At 30.4% G+C, this 12,953-nt stretch overlaps 1 protein-coding gene across 3 annotated transcripts in view; it reads left to right on the top strand.

The window, feature by feature from the left end:
* Window positions 1-11,421, top strand: part of LOC149263673 (methylesterase 17-like) — a 208,705-nt gene extending 197,284 nt beyond the window's left edge. Inside the window, exons 2-4 of one of the 3 annotated variants that reach the window (XM_089426579.1) lie at window positions 10,067-10,234; window positions 10,632-10,763; window positions 11,009-11,421. In XM_089426579.1, the coding sequence (XP_089282705.1) occupies window positions 10,067-10,234; window positions 10,632-10,763; window positions 11,009-11,287 (579 nt within the window). In that variant the 3' untranslated portion in view covers window positions 11,288-11,421. The remainder of the gene's footprint in view (window positions 1-10,066; window positions 10,235-10,631; window positions 10,764-11,008) is intronic. The other 2 variants (XM_089426582.1, XM_089426584.1) reach the window with 2 other exon arrangements.
* The last annotated feature ends 1,532 nt before the right edge of the window (window positions 11,422-12,953 follow it).

Genomic DNA, 12,953 nt, shown 5'->3' with positions numbered 1-12,953 from the left:
CAACTACAAACTAAGTAAGAAATTCAAACAACTTATCTAACACAAGCTAAAATGGTGGGAAAGATACTCAAGCACACACATAAATTGATTCTTCTTAAGGTAAGTTGTAATGACCATAAATTGTATATACTTAGTAAATATCCAAGCCTAAAAGGGTCGGGAATCTTTTTAAATGAGGATCTTATTCCGTAAGACCAAGTTGAACTAAGGAAATAGGTTCAAAAGGTAAATGAGGTAAGAAAGAAAGGAAAAATGGGCAATCATGAGGACTAGGAAAGCTATTATTAGAGTTAGACACCAAAATAAGAGTGATAAATGCGAATTGGGAACACTCTATATCTTCTTCTAGAACTATCATGATTTTCCATGGCATAGAGGTCCTATGTTAAGTCAGATCCCAAGTGATTTTGATCTTATCTTCTTAGTTGAAACTTGGGAGCATGATGAATGTAAGGTCCCCCACATCGATGAATTCATTCTTTGGTCGGCGTAGAACAAGAAATCCTCTCGTAGAGGTTTTGGTGGAATAGCTTGTTATATAAAGAAAAAATTATTTCTCCTCACATTCGACTTCATAAGATCAACCCCCTTAACCAGTACATCTGGATCAATATTTTGACTCTAACACCAATAGGATTTATCTCACAATTTGTTTTTTTTCTCCTATCAACTCTACCTCCTATAAGAAGGAAAACCTATATAAGAAATTCCTCTTTAATACCTTATAATAGGATATTCATAGTCTAAGGAATGAAGGTAATATCCTCTTGCTATGGTACCTTACACTAGAACTACTACTAACCAAGCTACTCTCCTAAGTAATAAATTTCACCCTAATCCTCTATCGCTACATGAGGACTCTGAAGTAGCTAGTAGATTCAAAAGGAATTCTAAAGACATAACCAAGAAATTATTGGGTATCGAGCTAATCAAGCTCTGTAGCTCCCAAGACTTGATAATTTGTAATATAATTAATAAGTGGCCAACCTCTGACCAAATGACTTGTATTCATGGGCTCAATGTATTGTGAATCTTGACCTCCTAACCAATCATGAGCCTAATTCTGACTACAAATCCCTAACCTTAACTCTAAACCTTTACATGCACACCAACCACATGCAACGTAATTTTGAGATTCGTAGGCACATTTGTTTTGACAAAAGAAAAATGGATCTCTTCTTAAAAGACTTAAAAAGGGATTTAGCTTTCTTAACATATAATGATAACATTGATCACATCTACCACATTTTTACTACAATCCTTTCCACTACCATTAACAACTTCTCTACTAAGGTGTCTTATAAAAAGAATAATAGAACTTCCAACACTTTGTATGATAATGATTGTAAAATTTCTAGGAAAGCGATCAAATATTCTCCTAACAAAACTAAAAATATTGAAAAAATTAATATGTACAAAGCTATTATCTAAAGGAAGAAATGATACTGTATAAATAGGATGCAAGAGCATCTTGTTCACCTTTCTAAAGCTGAGCCTAGGAAGTTTTAAAGGCAAATTTGTATTTGTAAAATGAAAGAAAATAATTTGATCTCCTTAAAGAACTAGATATATATCTTAAGAATTTTCATAATTACCCTAACACCATGGGTGCCATCTTGAACACTCCTATAGAGGAGGATATTTTTGTTGGAAGATGTGGAGTTTGGGATTAAGAAACTTGCTAATGGGAAACCTAGGGATATTGAAAGCTTCCTAGGAATGGGACGCAAAGTCTTATTATGCCTATCTTTAAAAGTGGGGAAAAAACATTCCCTCTAATTACAAGACCATTATGATTGGCCACATTTTATCAAAACTATATGGGCTCATTTTGGAAAAGACGATTAGCGTTTGGCTTGAAAACCAGGGTAAAAGAGCTAAAGGACAAGTTGATTTCATGAGACATCACTCAACTATAGATCATATTGTTACTCTTAGGATCATTGTAGAGGAATTCCATCATAATAAAATTGATCTCTTCTCTTGTTTTGTTGACTTTAGAAAATATTTTGACATAGTTCCTTGCGACAAGCTATGGAAGAGGCTAGAAGAGATAATGGTTCACATTGAGTTGAGGGTTGTTGTGACTAGGCTATACGAGAATGTTATTTCCAAACTTGGGACCAACGAGAGTTGGTCAAAAGTAACTAAATGCAATATCTAAGTTAAGCAAGGGCATCCCATATCCCTACCCTTTTTGGCATTTACATCGATAAATTAGAAGAGTGTTTGGAAGCTACAAGATGTGATGGCCCCAAGCTCACAAGTATGGTCATTGCTCTTCTCCTTTATGTTGACGATATTGTTCTTCTAGCCAAGATCCCTGATGATCTCGACAAGCATCTTAGAATCCTCCCAAGATTACTACTCCAAGATGGGTATGATTGTTAATACCGACAAAACTAAAGTAATGAAAATCAAATCCAAAAAGACCAACTATGATAATTTTATTTATGATAATAACTAGTTGTAGAATGTTTCTTCATACAAATATCTATGAATTGAAATTCATCATCAACTCAATTGGAATTATAACATTGAGAAAAGGAAAATTGGAGGTTGGAAAGCTTATTATGGCTTGAGAATAATCGTAATCAACAAATATTTGGGTATGAAGTAAAAAAAAAAAATCCTCTTTGAAACTCTCGTCACCTTTGTTATTTTATATATATGTGAGTTTTGGAGTTGCAATATATCTAGATAATTGAGGAGGAAAATTGAGTTGATCCAAAAGCAATTTATAACCTACAACCTCAAGATTAAAGGAAATACTCCTTACCCTATCCTCTTGATTGAAGCTAAATTTTTCCCCATTGAAAGCATGGCTATAATTAGATGTCTCATGTATAAGAAGAAGTTATACAAAAAGGAAGCTAAGAGGTTCCCCAAAATTGCTTCTAACTCTAGCTAAAAACCCCACCACTGGCTCAAGAGAGGTTGGCATAAGGATGCCTAGTCTTGACTAGCCCACTCGAGGGTAAAGGAGGAGACCATCTTGGATAATAAGGATAATATTAGAAATATTATTACTTCCAAATTTAAGGATAAGTTGTGGGATGATAAGAAGTTAGAGCGAAAAAAGGAAGCTAAGTATTATAAGGAGGTGATCAGCCCCAACCTTGATAACAAGAATTATCTTTTTGTCTTGACTAGTGCTAAGAAGAAAATGAACATTGTCATGATAAGAACTAATTCTCATGAGTTTCAAAGTGAAACCGAGCGTTGGCCAATTCCCAAAACACCTTGGATGAAAGAGTCTATCACTTTTGTGATAATAAGATGGCTGAAGATGAAAAGCACTTTCTCTTGGATTCCCTAGCTTTTACTTAGTTATTTTCTAATTTTCAAAATCTTTGTCACACTACCAACCTTCTTGACTTGTTAAGTAAGCAAAATTATGGCAATCTCGGAACGCTTCTCTCCCATATTTTCGATCATAGAAATAAAGACTTAAAGAATTTCTACTAATCTTTTATTTTCTTACGGTCTTAATAATCTTAGTAGAGATTAATCATCATCATAATAAAAATATACACCAATTATAATTAGAATATTTATAACTTTTGAAAAATAGTTAACTCTTCATTTTATTATAGATTTTTATTTCATAAAGTTGATTTTTTATTTTTCCTCTACATTATTTACCATCTAAATATATTTTTCATCTATTATATTAAGCTTAATGACCTTTTAATATTATATTATAGATATAAAAACATATTTTTTATCTTTTATATTAATATTAATAACCTCTTTTTTAAGTATAGATATATAGTTAAAAATTTGAAATTTTTTATTATTATTTTTAATTATAAATACAATTTTAGTAATATTGAGATAATTATTAATCTCTTCTATTTAATAATTTATATAAATTTGAATTTTTTTATTTATTTTTAATTATAAATACAAATTTAGAAATATTGAGATAAAGTAATAATATTTCTTTTTAATAACCATGATGATAATTAATTTTTATATTTATTAAAATTAATTTATTTTTTTAAATACTTTCTCTCACACATATATATATTCAAGAGGGTGTAGCTAGAGTGGCAAGGGGAGTGGCTATTATCTTCTTCATAGGGGTTCTATCTCATCCACATTCACATATTTGCTTTTTAGAAATAATTAGAACAAACAAAATCCTTAAACACAATTGTAACCATGATTTCCAAAAATTTCTACAAAACTGATTTTCTCGAAATAATACTAGAATTTCCATTATTTTTTAACTAAAATTATAATTTCATTAAACTACAACCACTTAATATATTAATAAAAATCATTTTCTTTATAATTAGCTTATATACTTAATATATTAATAAAAAATATTTTCTTTGTAATTAACTTACATACTAAAAAAATATTCGTCAATGAAAAAATGGAAACCAACCTTTCAAATAAGTCAAAATCCCAACTACTTCACACTAGTGATGATGGGAAAAGGGTGATACAAACATTGACATATTAATGACTCAAAACCTCTATTACACGGGAACGACTCCCTAGAGGTGGGAAACTCGTTCCAGTGGTTCCCGCACTCCCAGAAGCTTTGGAACTGTATGGGAACATTCCCTTTTCTATGGGAGTTGCAATGGAAGCTTTGGAAAGTTTCGGGAGCTTTGAACACTATTTTTTTTAGAGTTTTCGCGTTTGCTGGGGTTGGGGAATACAAAGCATGTAGACAAATATGTTGAACTACCCACAAAACATGAGGCTTTGTTGAAACTTTCGAAGAAAGGCCAAAGCTAGGTTGCATGAATGTAGACAAATATGTTGAACTACCCACAAAACATGAGGCTTTGTTGAAACTTTCGAAGAAAGGCCAAAGCTAGGTTGCATGAAACAGGGAAACAGGTATGAGTTTCCGAAACGTGAAGCGATACGAAACGCGGCCTCCCCAAATTTTGGAAACGGGGAAACGGGAATATATATATATATATATATATATATATATATATATATATATATATATATATATATATATATATGTGTGTGTGTGTGTGCAATCATAAAGCATAAATGATACATTATAATTTATTACACTTAAACATTAAGATTTAATTTACATCACATTTACTCATGAATGATCACATAATGAAAATAAAAATATCGGAATATCCAAAAGAAACCTTTATTATATATCCAAATCTCAAAATCAGCCTTTATTTATATTAATATATGAGGCTGCAAGTACAATAAAGACTATAAGGCTGCAAGAGAGAGATCCAAATCAGGATTTTCTGCATCCACATCCCATTCTTTAGAAGGACCACTGTTGTATTGGGAGTCTCCTCCTACATAGTCGAACGACCTTAGTGCTCTTGATTAAATACAAGTTTCATATCCTAGTACCATACATGATCTTGATTATTGGGAGTTTCCCCTACATAGAGGGCTTGGTTCTCTTGATTAAATACAAGTTCCATACCCTAGTACATGATAAAATCCAATGGAAACATTGCAATCCCCCAATCCTAAAATCCTGAAAAACAAATAAGTCTGCTGGATTTTGAGTGAGATCTAAAATTCTACTTTCTCCATATGAAATCCAATGAGGGCGAAACCACTCTCAAACATCCTGAATCATTTCATGGTAATGTTAAAAATTTAGGTAAAAGGATGAAAATGAAAAATAAAGGAGAATATCACTTTTACTTTAAGAATTTAACATTACCATGAACTGCATATGCCTCAAACTTCCAAAACTGCATATCAACACTAGGGCAAAAATTCACTTTTATAACTTTATACACCCATCTAGAAGCAACTAGAAGTCACTAACATACCCTAAAAATAAATTAAAAAACAAATTAAAAAAAAAAGCAAGTTAATGAGGAAATGTGGGTCGTACCGCAGTGAAACACCGTACTGGCCACGTTTCCGTTTCGGGAAACGTGGCAGTACACTGGAAACGCGTTTCACAGCCATACCAAATGCGTTTCCATGTTTCGTACCAGTTTCCGTATGGAAACAGACCTCTGTACCACGTTTCCTGCAACATAGGGCCAAAGACATCCTTAACACCGATATCCTTAATTAAGAAACTGGAGCAATCTCTTATGGGTTAAGGAAGCCTGTGACACCTCAATGTAAGGGCTATATCTGGGATGTCATGCTGATGAGTATTTATTTTTTTGTTTATGTATATGTATCGCAGAAGATTGTGTGCATATTGTATGTGGCAGTCAATGCTTAACCATTAGAGTTGCTTTATTTTTTCTCATAAGAAGAACTAGAGAAACATAGATAAAATTGTTCCTTTGTATTTTTAAGGCAGATTGTTTCAAATACTAGTCATGTTTCAAAGAATTGATATATATATATATATAAGGGAAAGACTGGGGAAAAGAGACATCCAGAGAATATATTTATATATATATTATATATTTAAATTTATTTTAATATTTGAATATTTTGATTTAATATTAATTTTGATTATTATATAATTATATATTTTTCGTTTTTTTATTATATAATATTACCATTACCTCTAAGACACCCGTACCCAAGTTCCAAACGTTCTGACATTACAAAAACTCATGCAACATAGCTCAAAACATAATATATATATATATATATATATATATATATATTTTACATATTTCTAATTAAATTTAAAGTTGTTTTTCTATCAACATAATAATCGACTATATATGTATATATATATTAAATTTTACATATTCCCCATTAAATTTAAGGTTGTTTTTCTGGTTGCAAAGTAGAGTGGCATATAAAATCTGTACGGTTTTTACACACCTACTCAACATCTTAGGCTATAGCTGCAAGAGATGTGTTTATTAATTACGCGACACTGGATGACGTGGGAATATTTAGTGTTTTCCGCGGTTGATGTTAACGATTGTTCTGTCTTGTTTTCACACCCTGTGAATATTTGAATAGGATTAAAAAAGTTATTTTTGTGATTTTTTTTGAAGTTTTTGGTGTTAAAATTTGGGTGATGAAATTTTGATTTGTGTTATTTAAATTAGATTCTTGACTGTATATAGGATTTCAGCATGCTGAAAAACTCAGGACATTTTTATTGTTATCAAATTTGTGATTTCAATAAATTTTTACAGAAATTAAATTGAAAAAATCCAAAAAAAACTTCTAAAACATAACACTAAAAACAATTCAAAAATTAAATAACTAGTTTTAACTTCAACCTAGAATCATGCCATGTCACCATTTTAATATTCATGATTCTTAAAATCAACGAAATTAAAGCTTATAGCTTGATGTTTAAAGTGCTTTTGGAGGATAGTGTCTCATTTTGTCAACTGTCAATAGTATTTAGTTGAAAGTAAAAGGCTTTTAATAAATACAATGCAATTGTGTTAATAAAGTACACACTGAATCCATCGAAGTAAGATTATAATTTAAAAAAAATATATTGATATAATTTAAATTTTATAAAAATCTATAAAAATAAAAAAATTGTTTTAAAATAAATATTTTAAAAACATTATATAAATTTTATAACTTTTTTTGTTTTTAATTAAATTCAAAAAAATTGTTTTGGAAAAACCAATTACAATATAATATAACTTGTTTGCAGTAGGTAAGTATAAGAAACATATTTTTTATTAGCAATACAATAATGCAAGTATGTTGTAGTTTCTGATATAATTATACAGCTTATATAATAAAGCAGCTGTTTGTTTTTTTTAATTTTAGTATATGGGTTTGAATTTTTTTTGGAATAACATTGTGTTATAATAGGAGGGTGGGTAAGTATTTTATTTATCTTAAATTAAATTAAATTAAATGAATTAATATAAATATTCAAATAATTGATCTAAATCATATATTGAAATATTTTTAAAAGTATAAGAAAATTATAATTTTTCTCACATAAAAATATAAAAGAGGTTATGGAAGTTATCAACTAGCTCACGGACCTTGATACCGCTAAGTTAGTTGAGATTTGTTTCACTTCCATTTTTTTCTGCTTTGAGGGTGAGTTTTTTGAACAAACCTGTGGTGTTGCCATGGGCTCCCCCCTGTCTCACATTGTTGCTAATCTTTTTATGGAATATTTTGAATCCAAGGCTCTGGCCTCAGTTAGACTATTGCCTAAGCTATGGAAGAGATTTGTGGATGACATGAATGTCATTTGGTCTCATGGCCAAGATGAGTTGGATATCTTCTTCAAACATCTTAACAATCAATCCTCCACCATTAAGTTCACTATGGAACAAGAAGTCGATGGATGCCTTCCTTTCCTTGACGTTCTTATTTCAAAGGATAATGATGGGTCCCTCTCCCACCAAGTGTTTCGGAATAAAACTCATACCGAGCAATATCTTCATGCCAGCTCCCATCATTTCCCTGCTCAAAATTTGGGCGTTATCAACACACTTGCTACTCGTGCGTTCTGATGAAAAAAGCCTCGATAAAGAAAAAGCCCATTTCCTCAATGTCTTTGTTAATAACTGTTATAGTAGGCACCTTGGTCAAAGGGCTTTCCTTAAAGCCAACAAGAATTCGTAGGTCAAAAAAGACCCTAAAGATCGAGCCTCAAGGATCCATCTACCTTTTATCCAAGGGACCAATGATAAAATTGCAAGGATTCTTAAGAAACGTAATGTTCCCTCGACCTTTAGACCTCTTAACACCTTTCGTAACTCCCTCCAATCAGTGAAGGATCCCATCGGCCCTAAGGACATGAAAGGTGTCTATATGATTTCTGTTCTTGTGGGACCCCCTACGTTGGAGAGACTAGTTGCTCTATTAATCATAGAATTAATGAGCACTTAGCAGACCTAAATCATGGGAGAACTCGATCTTCCGCCCTTGCAGAGCATGCCGAGAAGACCAAGCATCATGTGTGTACTGAGGAGGCCTAGGTTATTGCTAAGGTTCCACTGTTTCCAGAAATTTAGAGAAGCCACCGAGATTGAAAAAAGGCCAAGCAATCTCAATAGAGATGACGGCAGGAAGATAAGCAGGTGCTGGATCCTGCCCTCTTCTCCTAATCGGTGTCTTTCACCTTGTCTCCCATCTTCTAAAATAAAAAAAATAAAAAATTGGAATGATTATGTATGCATTAAGTTTATAGTTATTTATTAAGCCCTATTAATAAGCTATTGGATACTTTAAAATTAATATCAATAATACTACTATAAGAATACTATAATAATAAAATTTACAATATCAATATTAAGAGTCATAAATCCTTAATTTTTGGTTTTTTGCATTTTTAGTTCTTTTTTAGGAATTTTCCATCATATTCCTTCCCCTAAAATTTTACTAGATTTATCTAATCTAGAATTTATTAGATAGATTAAATATACATATTTAGTTATTAGGCTCTACTTATAAAAATATACAAGCCACCAAATACTTAAGATTATTAAGTTTTAAGTAATAATAATATAATAATATAATTTTAATTAAACATTAATACTATAGTTAGAAGGATATTAAAGATAAGAAATTCATGATATTATTAATACAATTCACTATGAAACATTTTAACATAAATATAGTTACTTTTTCTTAATTATTAATACTACAAACATTATAATAAAATTATTAATTTAACATTCAAGAAATGAGAGTATATTATAATAATAGATATTAATTAATCGATTGGATTTATCTATTAAAATTACTATAATTAAAATATTATTAAATAAAAAATTTGGTCTATATCTTTAATCCTGTCGAGTCCAATTGGTTGGTCAAAGTTAGCCCTTACATGGTCAAATATAGCGGTTAGTCCCATTTCCTAGTCAAACTTAGCTGTTGGAAGATCTGCTCTCCCTATTTAACATGCAGCCATGGTGTGGTTCTTCAACTTATCGTGAAGATGAACCACACTAACTGGTTCAACTTGCCCTGACGATGAACCGCACTTACTAATTTGAAACGCGTCAACCAATATATCATAATGTGATTTGCCCCAAATTTTTTTCCGTAACTATAATATTTCTACACCACTACTAAAATTGAAGAATGAAAAGCGCGCTGAAATCGAAAGTCCTGAGAGCATACAAATATTTTGGGCCTTTGTTAATTTAAATTTTACAATTTTCAAACTTTTTCTGTCTGACAGAACTTTATAATTTGTATGGAGACACAGATAGTGTTAGTGGGACACAGCTTGGGAGGCGTTAGCGTAGCCGGTGGATCTGAAGAATTCCCGCATCTCATTGCGGTAGCAGTGTATCTCTGCGCTTTTATGTTTCGGAGTGGAGAATCCATGCAGCGAATAAAGGAAATTGTAAGGATTTTAGCTTTTACAAACATATAATTAATGAAATAAAACCATAGATACAGTTGTGAGTAAGAGAAATTCTATGATTCTTTTAATGAAATAAAAATATAGATACAGTTGTGAGTAAGAGAAATTCTATGATTCTTTTAATGAAATAAAAATATAGATACAGTTGTGAGTAAGAGAAATCTTTTTTTTTTTAAATATTTGTTAATTTGATTAAAAATTTGTTTATTTTTATATATATATTATTAAATGGATGATATTAATTTAATTTAAAGAGATGATGTTCATTAAAAAAAATTTAAGTGTTTGATTTTTCAAACTAAAATAGTGACCTACCATACTAAAGAAAATATGAAATCTTTAAACAATACCCTGTTAATTGTCTTTGCATTTGCAGATGCAACGGGACAGAGATATGGCTAAGATAGCTGAATATAACTTTGGTAATGGCAGGGAAGAACCTCCCACATCTGCACTAGTGCCTAAAAAGTTTCAGAAGGATTTATTCTACGGTACAACCTCCACATTGGTAAGTTTATTTTTTCTTTATGGGTTGATTATATTAATTTGGTACTTGTTATGTCTACTAATAACATTTTTTCTACTGTAACCTCCATATTTATAAGTATATTCTTTTACTTTTAATTAGTTAACTATATTAACAACATTTTACCTAAAAGAAATCAAAATACATCATCATATATTATTATTACATAATCATGTATTATTATTATGTTGAAAGGAGCGGCACTAAATATAATTTGATGTTGACAGGATGCCACTTTGGCTTCTCTGTTGCTCCGACCATGTCCAACCAGAGCAATGACAAACCTGAGCCTGGATACCACAGATGAGCGGTATGGGGTTGTTCCAAGAGTTTTTATCAAAACTATTAACGATAACACGCTCTCTCTTGCCGAACAAGAAGAGTTCATTGCCAATTCGCCACCAGAGAAGGTTTACAGTGTGGACACAGACCATAGTCCATTCTTCTCTGCACCGGAGAAGCTGCATAGTCTGCTATTGGAGATCGCCAACACATACTGCTTATGATTGCAATTAGCCTCTTTTACATCGAACGAAAAAACTTCGGAGGCTTGCCTTTATCAGAAGTTTAGTATTTATTTAAATAAAATTTAAATATATAAATAACATAATAAATGTCACTCTCACTCTGTTTAGTTGTTTGGGAGAAAAGTTTGGCTTGGTTCTCATGTCTAAATTTTATTATTTTCATTTCTTTTTAATTGCGAATCTATGTGAGAAAAGGTAGTCTTTTCTATGCAAGTAAATCCTTAGGTTCAGTGAAAAAAAAATAGATTTATTTTAAATAAAGGTAGTTTTTTTTTTCAAGTAAATCTTCATTTTCTATATAAAAAAATAAACACATTTTAAAGCAAAACTTTGGTTTTTAAATTGTTATTGTTTTTAAATAGTGAATCCATATAGGTGGGGAGAAGATTTTTAGATGAAGGAGGAATAATTTGTTGATAGAGTTTTTAATTAATCCAACTTCCAAGTGAGTCTATCTTTGTTATTGTTATTTTTGTATTAGTTGGGTTCACGGTTGGAATTTGGATTTTTCTTTAACTTTTTTTATGTTTAAGGTTTTTATGTTTCCCAACGTTATATTTAAAAAAAAAAAAAAAAAAATCAAAAAAGATGTTTTCATAACAAATTAACCCTTTACCAATAAAGGCTTTATTAAGAAACTACCTTTCAATTACATAATTTTGTTAAAAAAATTTACAAGCAATTTTTTTTTTTCACATTCTTATTTTAATTGTAATCTTATTATTATTTTTATTATTAATTTATTTTATTTTAATTTGTTATTTCTATATAGGTTTTTTTTTTTTTTCTTTTAATCATTATTAAAAAAATTCTTTATATGATTTACCAATGTAATGTTTAATATTCTTCCAATTTTTATCAATTTTAATTTCAACTTTACTATTTTTACATATTTTGACCACAAAGATGGAATGGTTAAAAATAATAAAGTTGAAAATGTCCTATGATTGGCAAAATGCCTTGTGATTTTTGAATGGATAGATTAAGGCATAACCAAAGTGAATGGACCTATTAGTCATGAGAAGGAGAAGTTTGTTTTCCAATTCTAGTGAATAATGAAATATTCTATTCTTGGAAGAAAAGAATAATCATTCAGTAGTTGTTCAGTTCTTACCATTATTTTACTACATATGCAATTGACATCACATTTTTGGATGGTTAAGATTAATTGAATCTTGAGGCATCAGTTACTATCATCAATTCCGTTATAAGAAAGTGCAAGGATGCAAAAATTAATTATCTTTCCCCTCAACAAATAGATTACTAAGTCCTAGTTTGAATTGTTTTTCACCTCTTGTAAAATCATGTATACTTTATTTTCATTATTATAGAATTTGCAATCATAAGTTAGAAGGTTACAACTATTTTGTATTAATTTTCTAAAAAATTATGGTAATCATACAATTGCTCAATCATTTTACGGTGTGATTTCAAACCTAATTAGTATTTTCAAATATAAAAATAAAATAGTTTAAAATGTGTGAACACTAACCTCCAATACAAGTTCCAGCAAGCATGGATTTCAATATGCTGTGAACCTTAAATTCTATTGAAACCCAAATTTAAAACCACCCAACACCTAAATGGATTTTCTCATTCTTGAATTGAATTATTTCCATTATTTGTGTCACAAGTTCCTGTCCCA

Source organism: Pinus tabuliformis, chromosome 6, assembly GCF_031772625.1.
Source record: "Pinus tabuliformis cultivar Carrire ecotype Pingquan chromosome 6, CPIR1, whole genome shotgun sequence".
Classification (NCBI taxonomy): Eukaryota; Viridiplantae; Streptophyta; class Pinopsida; order Pinales; family Pinaceae; genus Pinus; species Pinus tabuliformis.
Note: the sequence above shows the minus strand (reverse complement) of the source record. Positions and strands in the feature narration are given on the sequence as shown.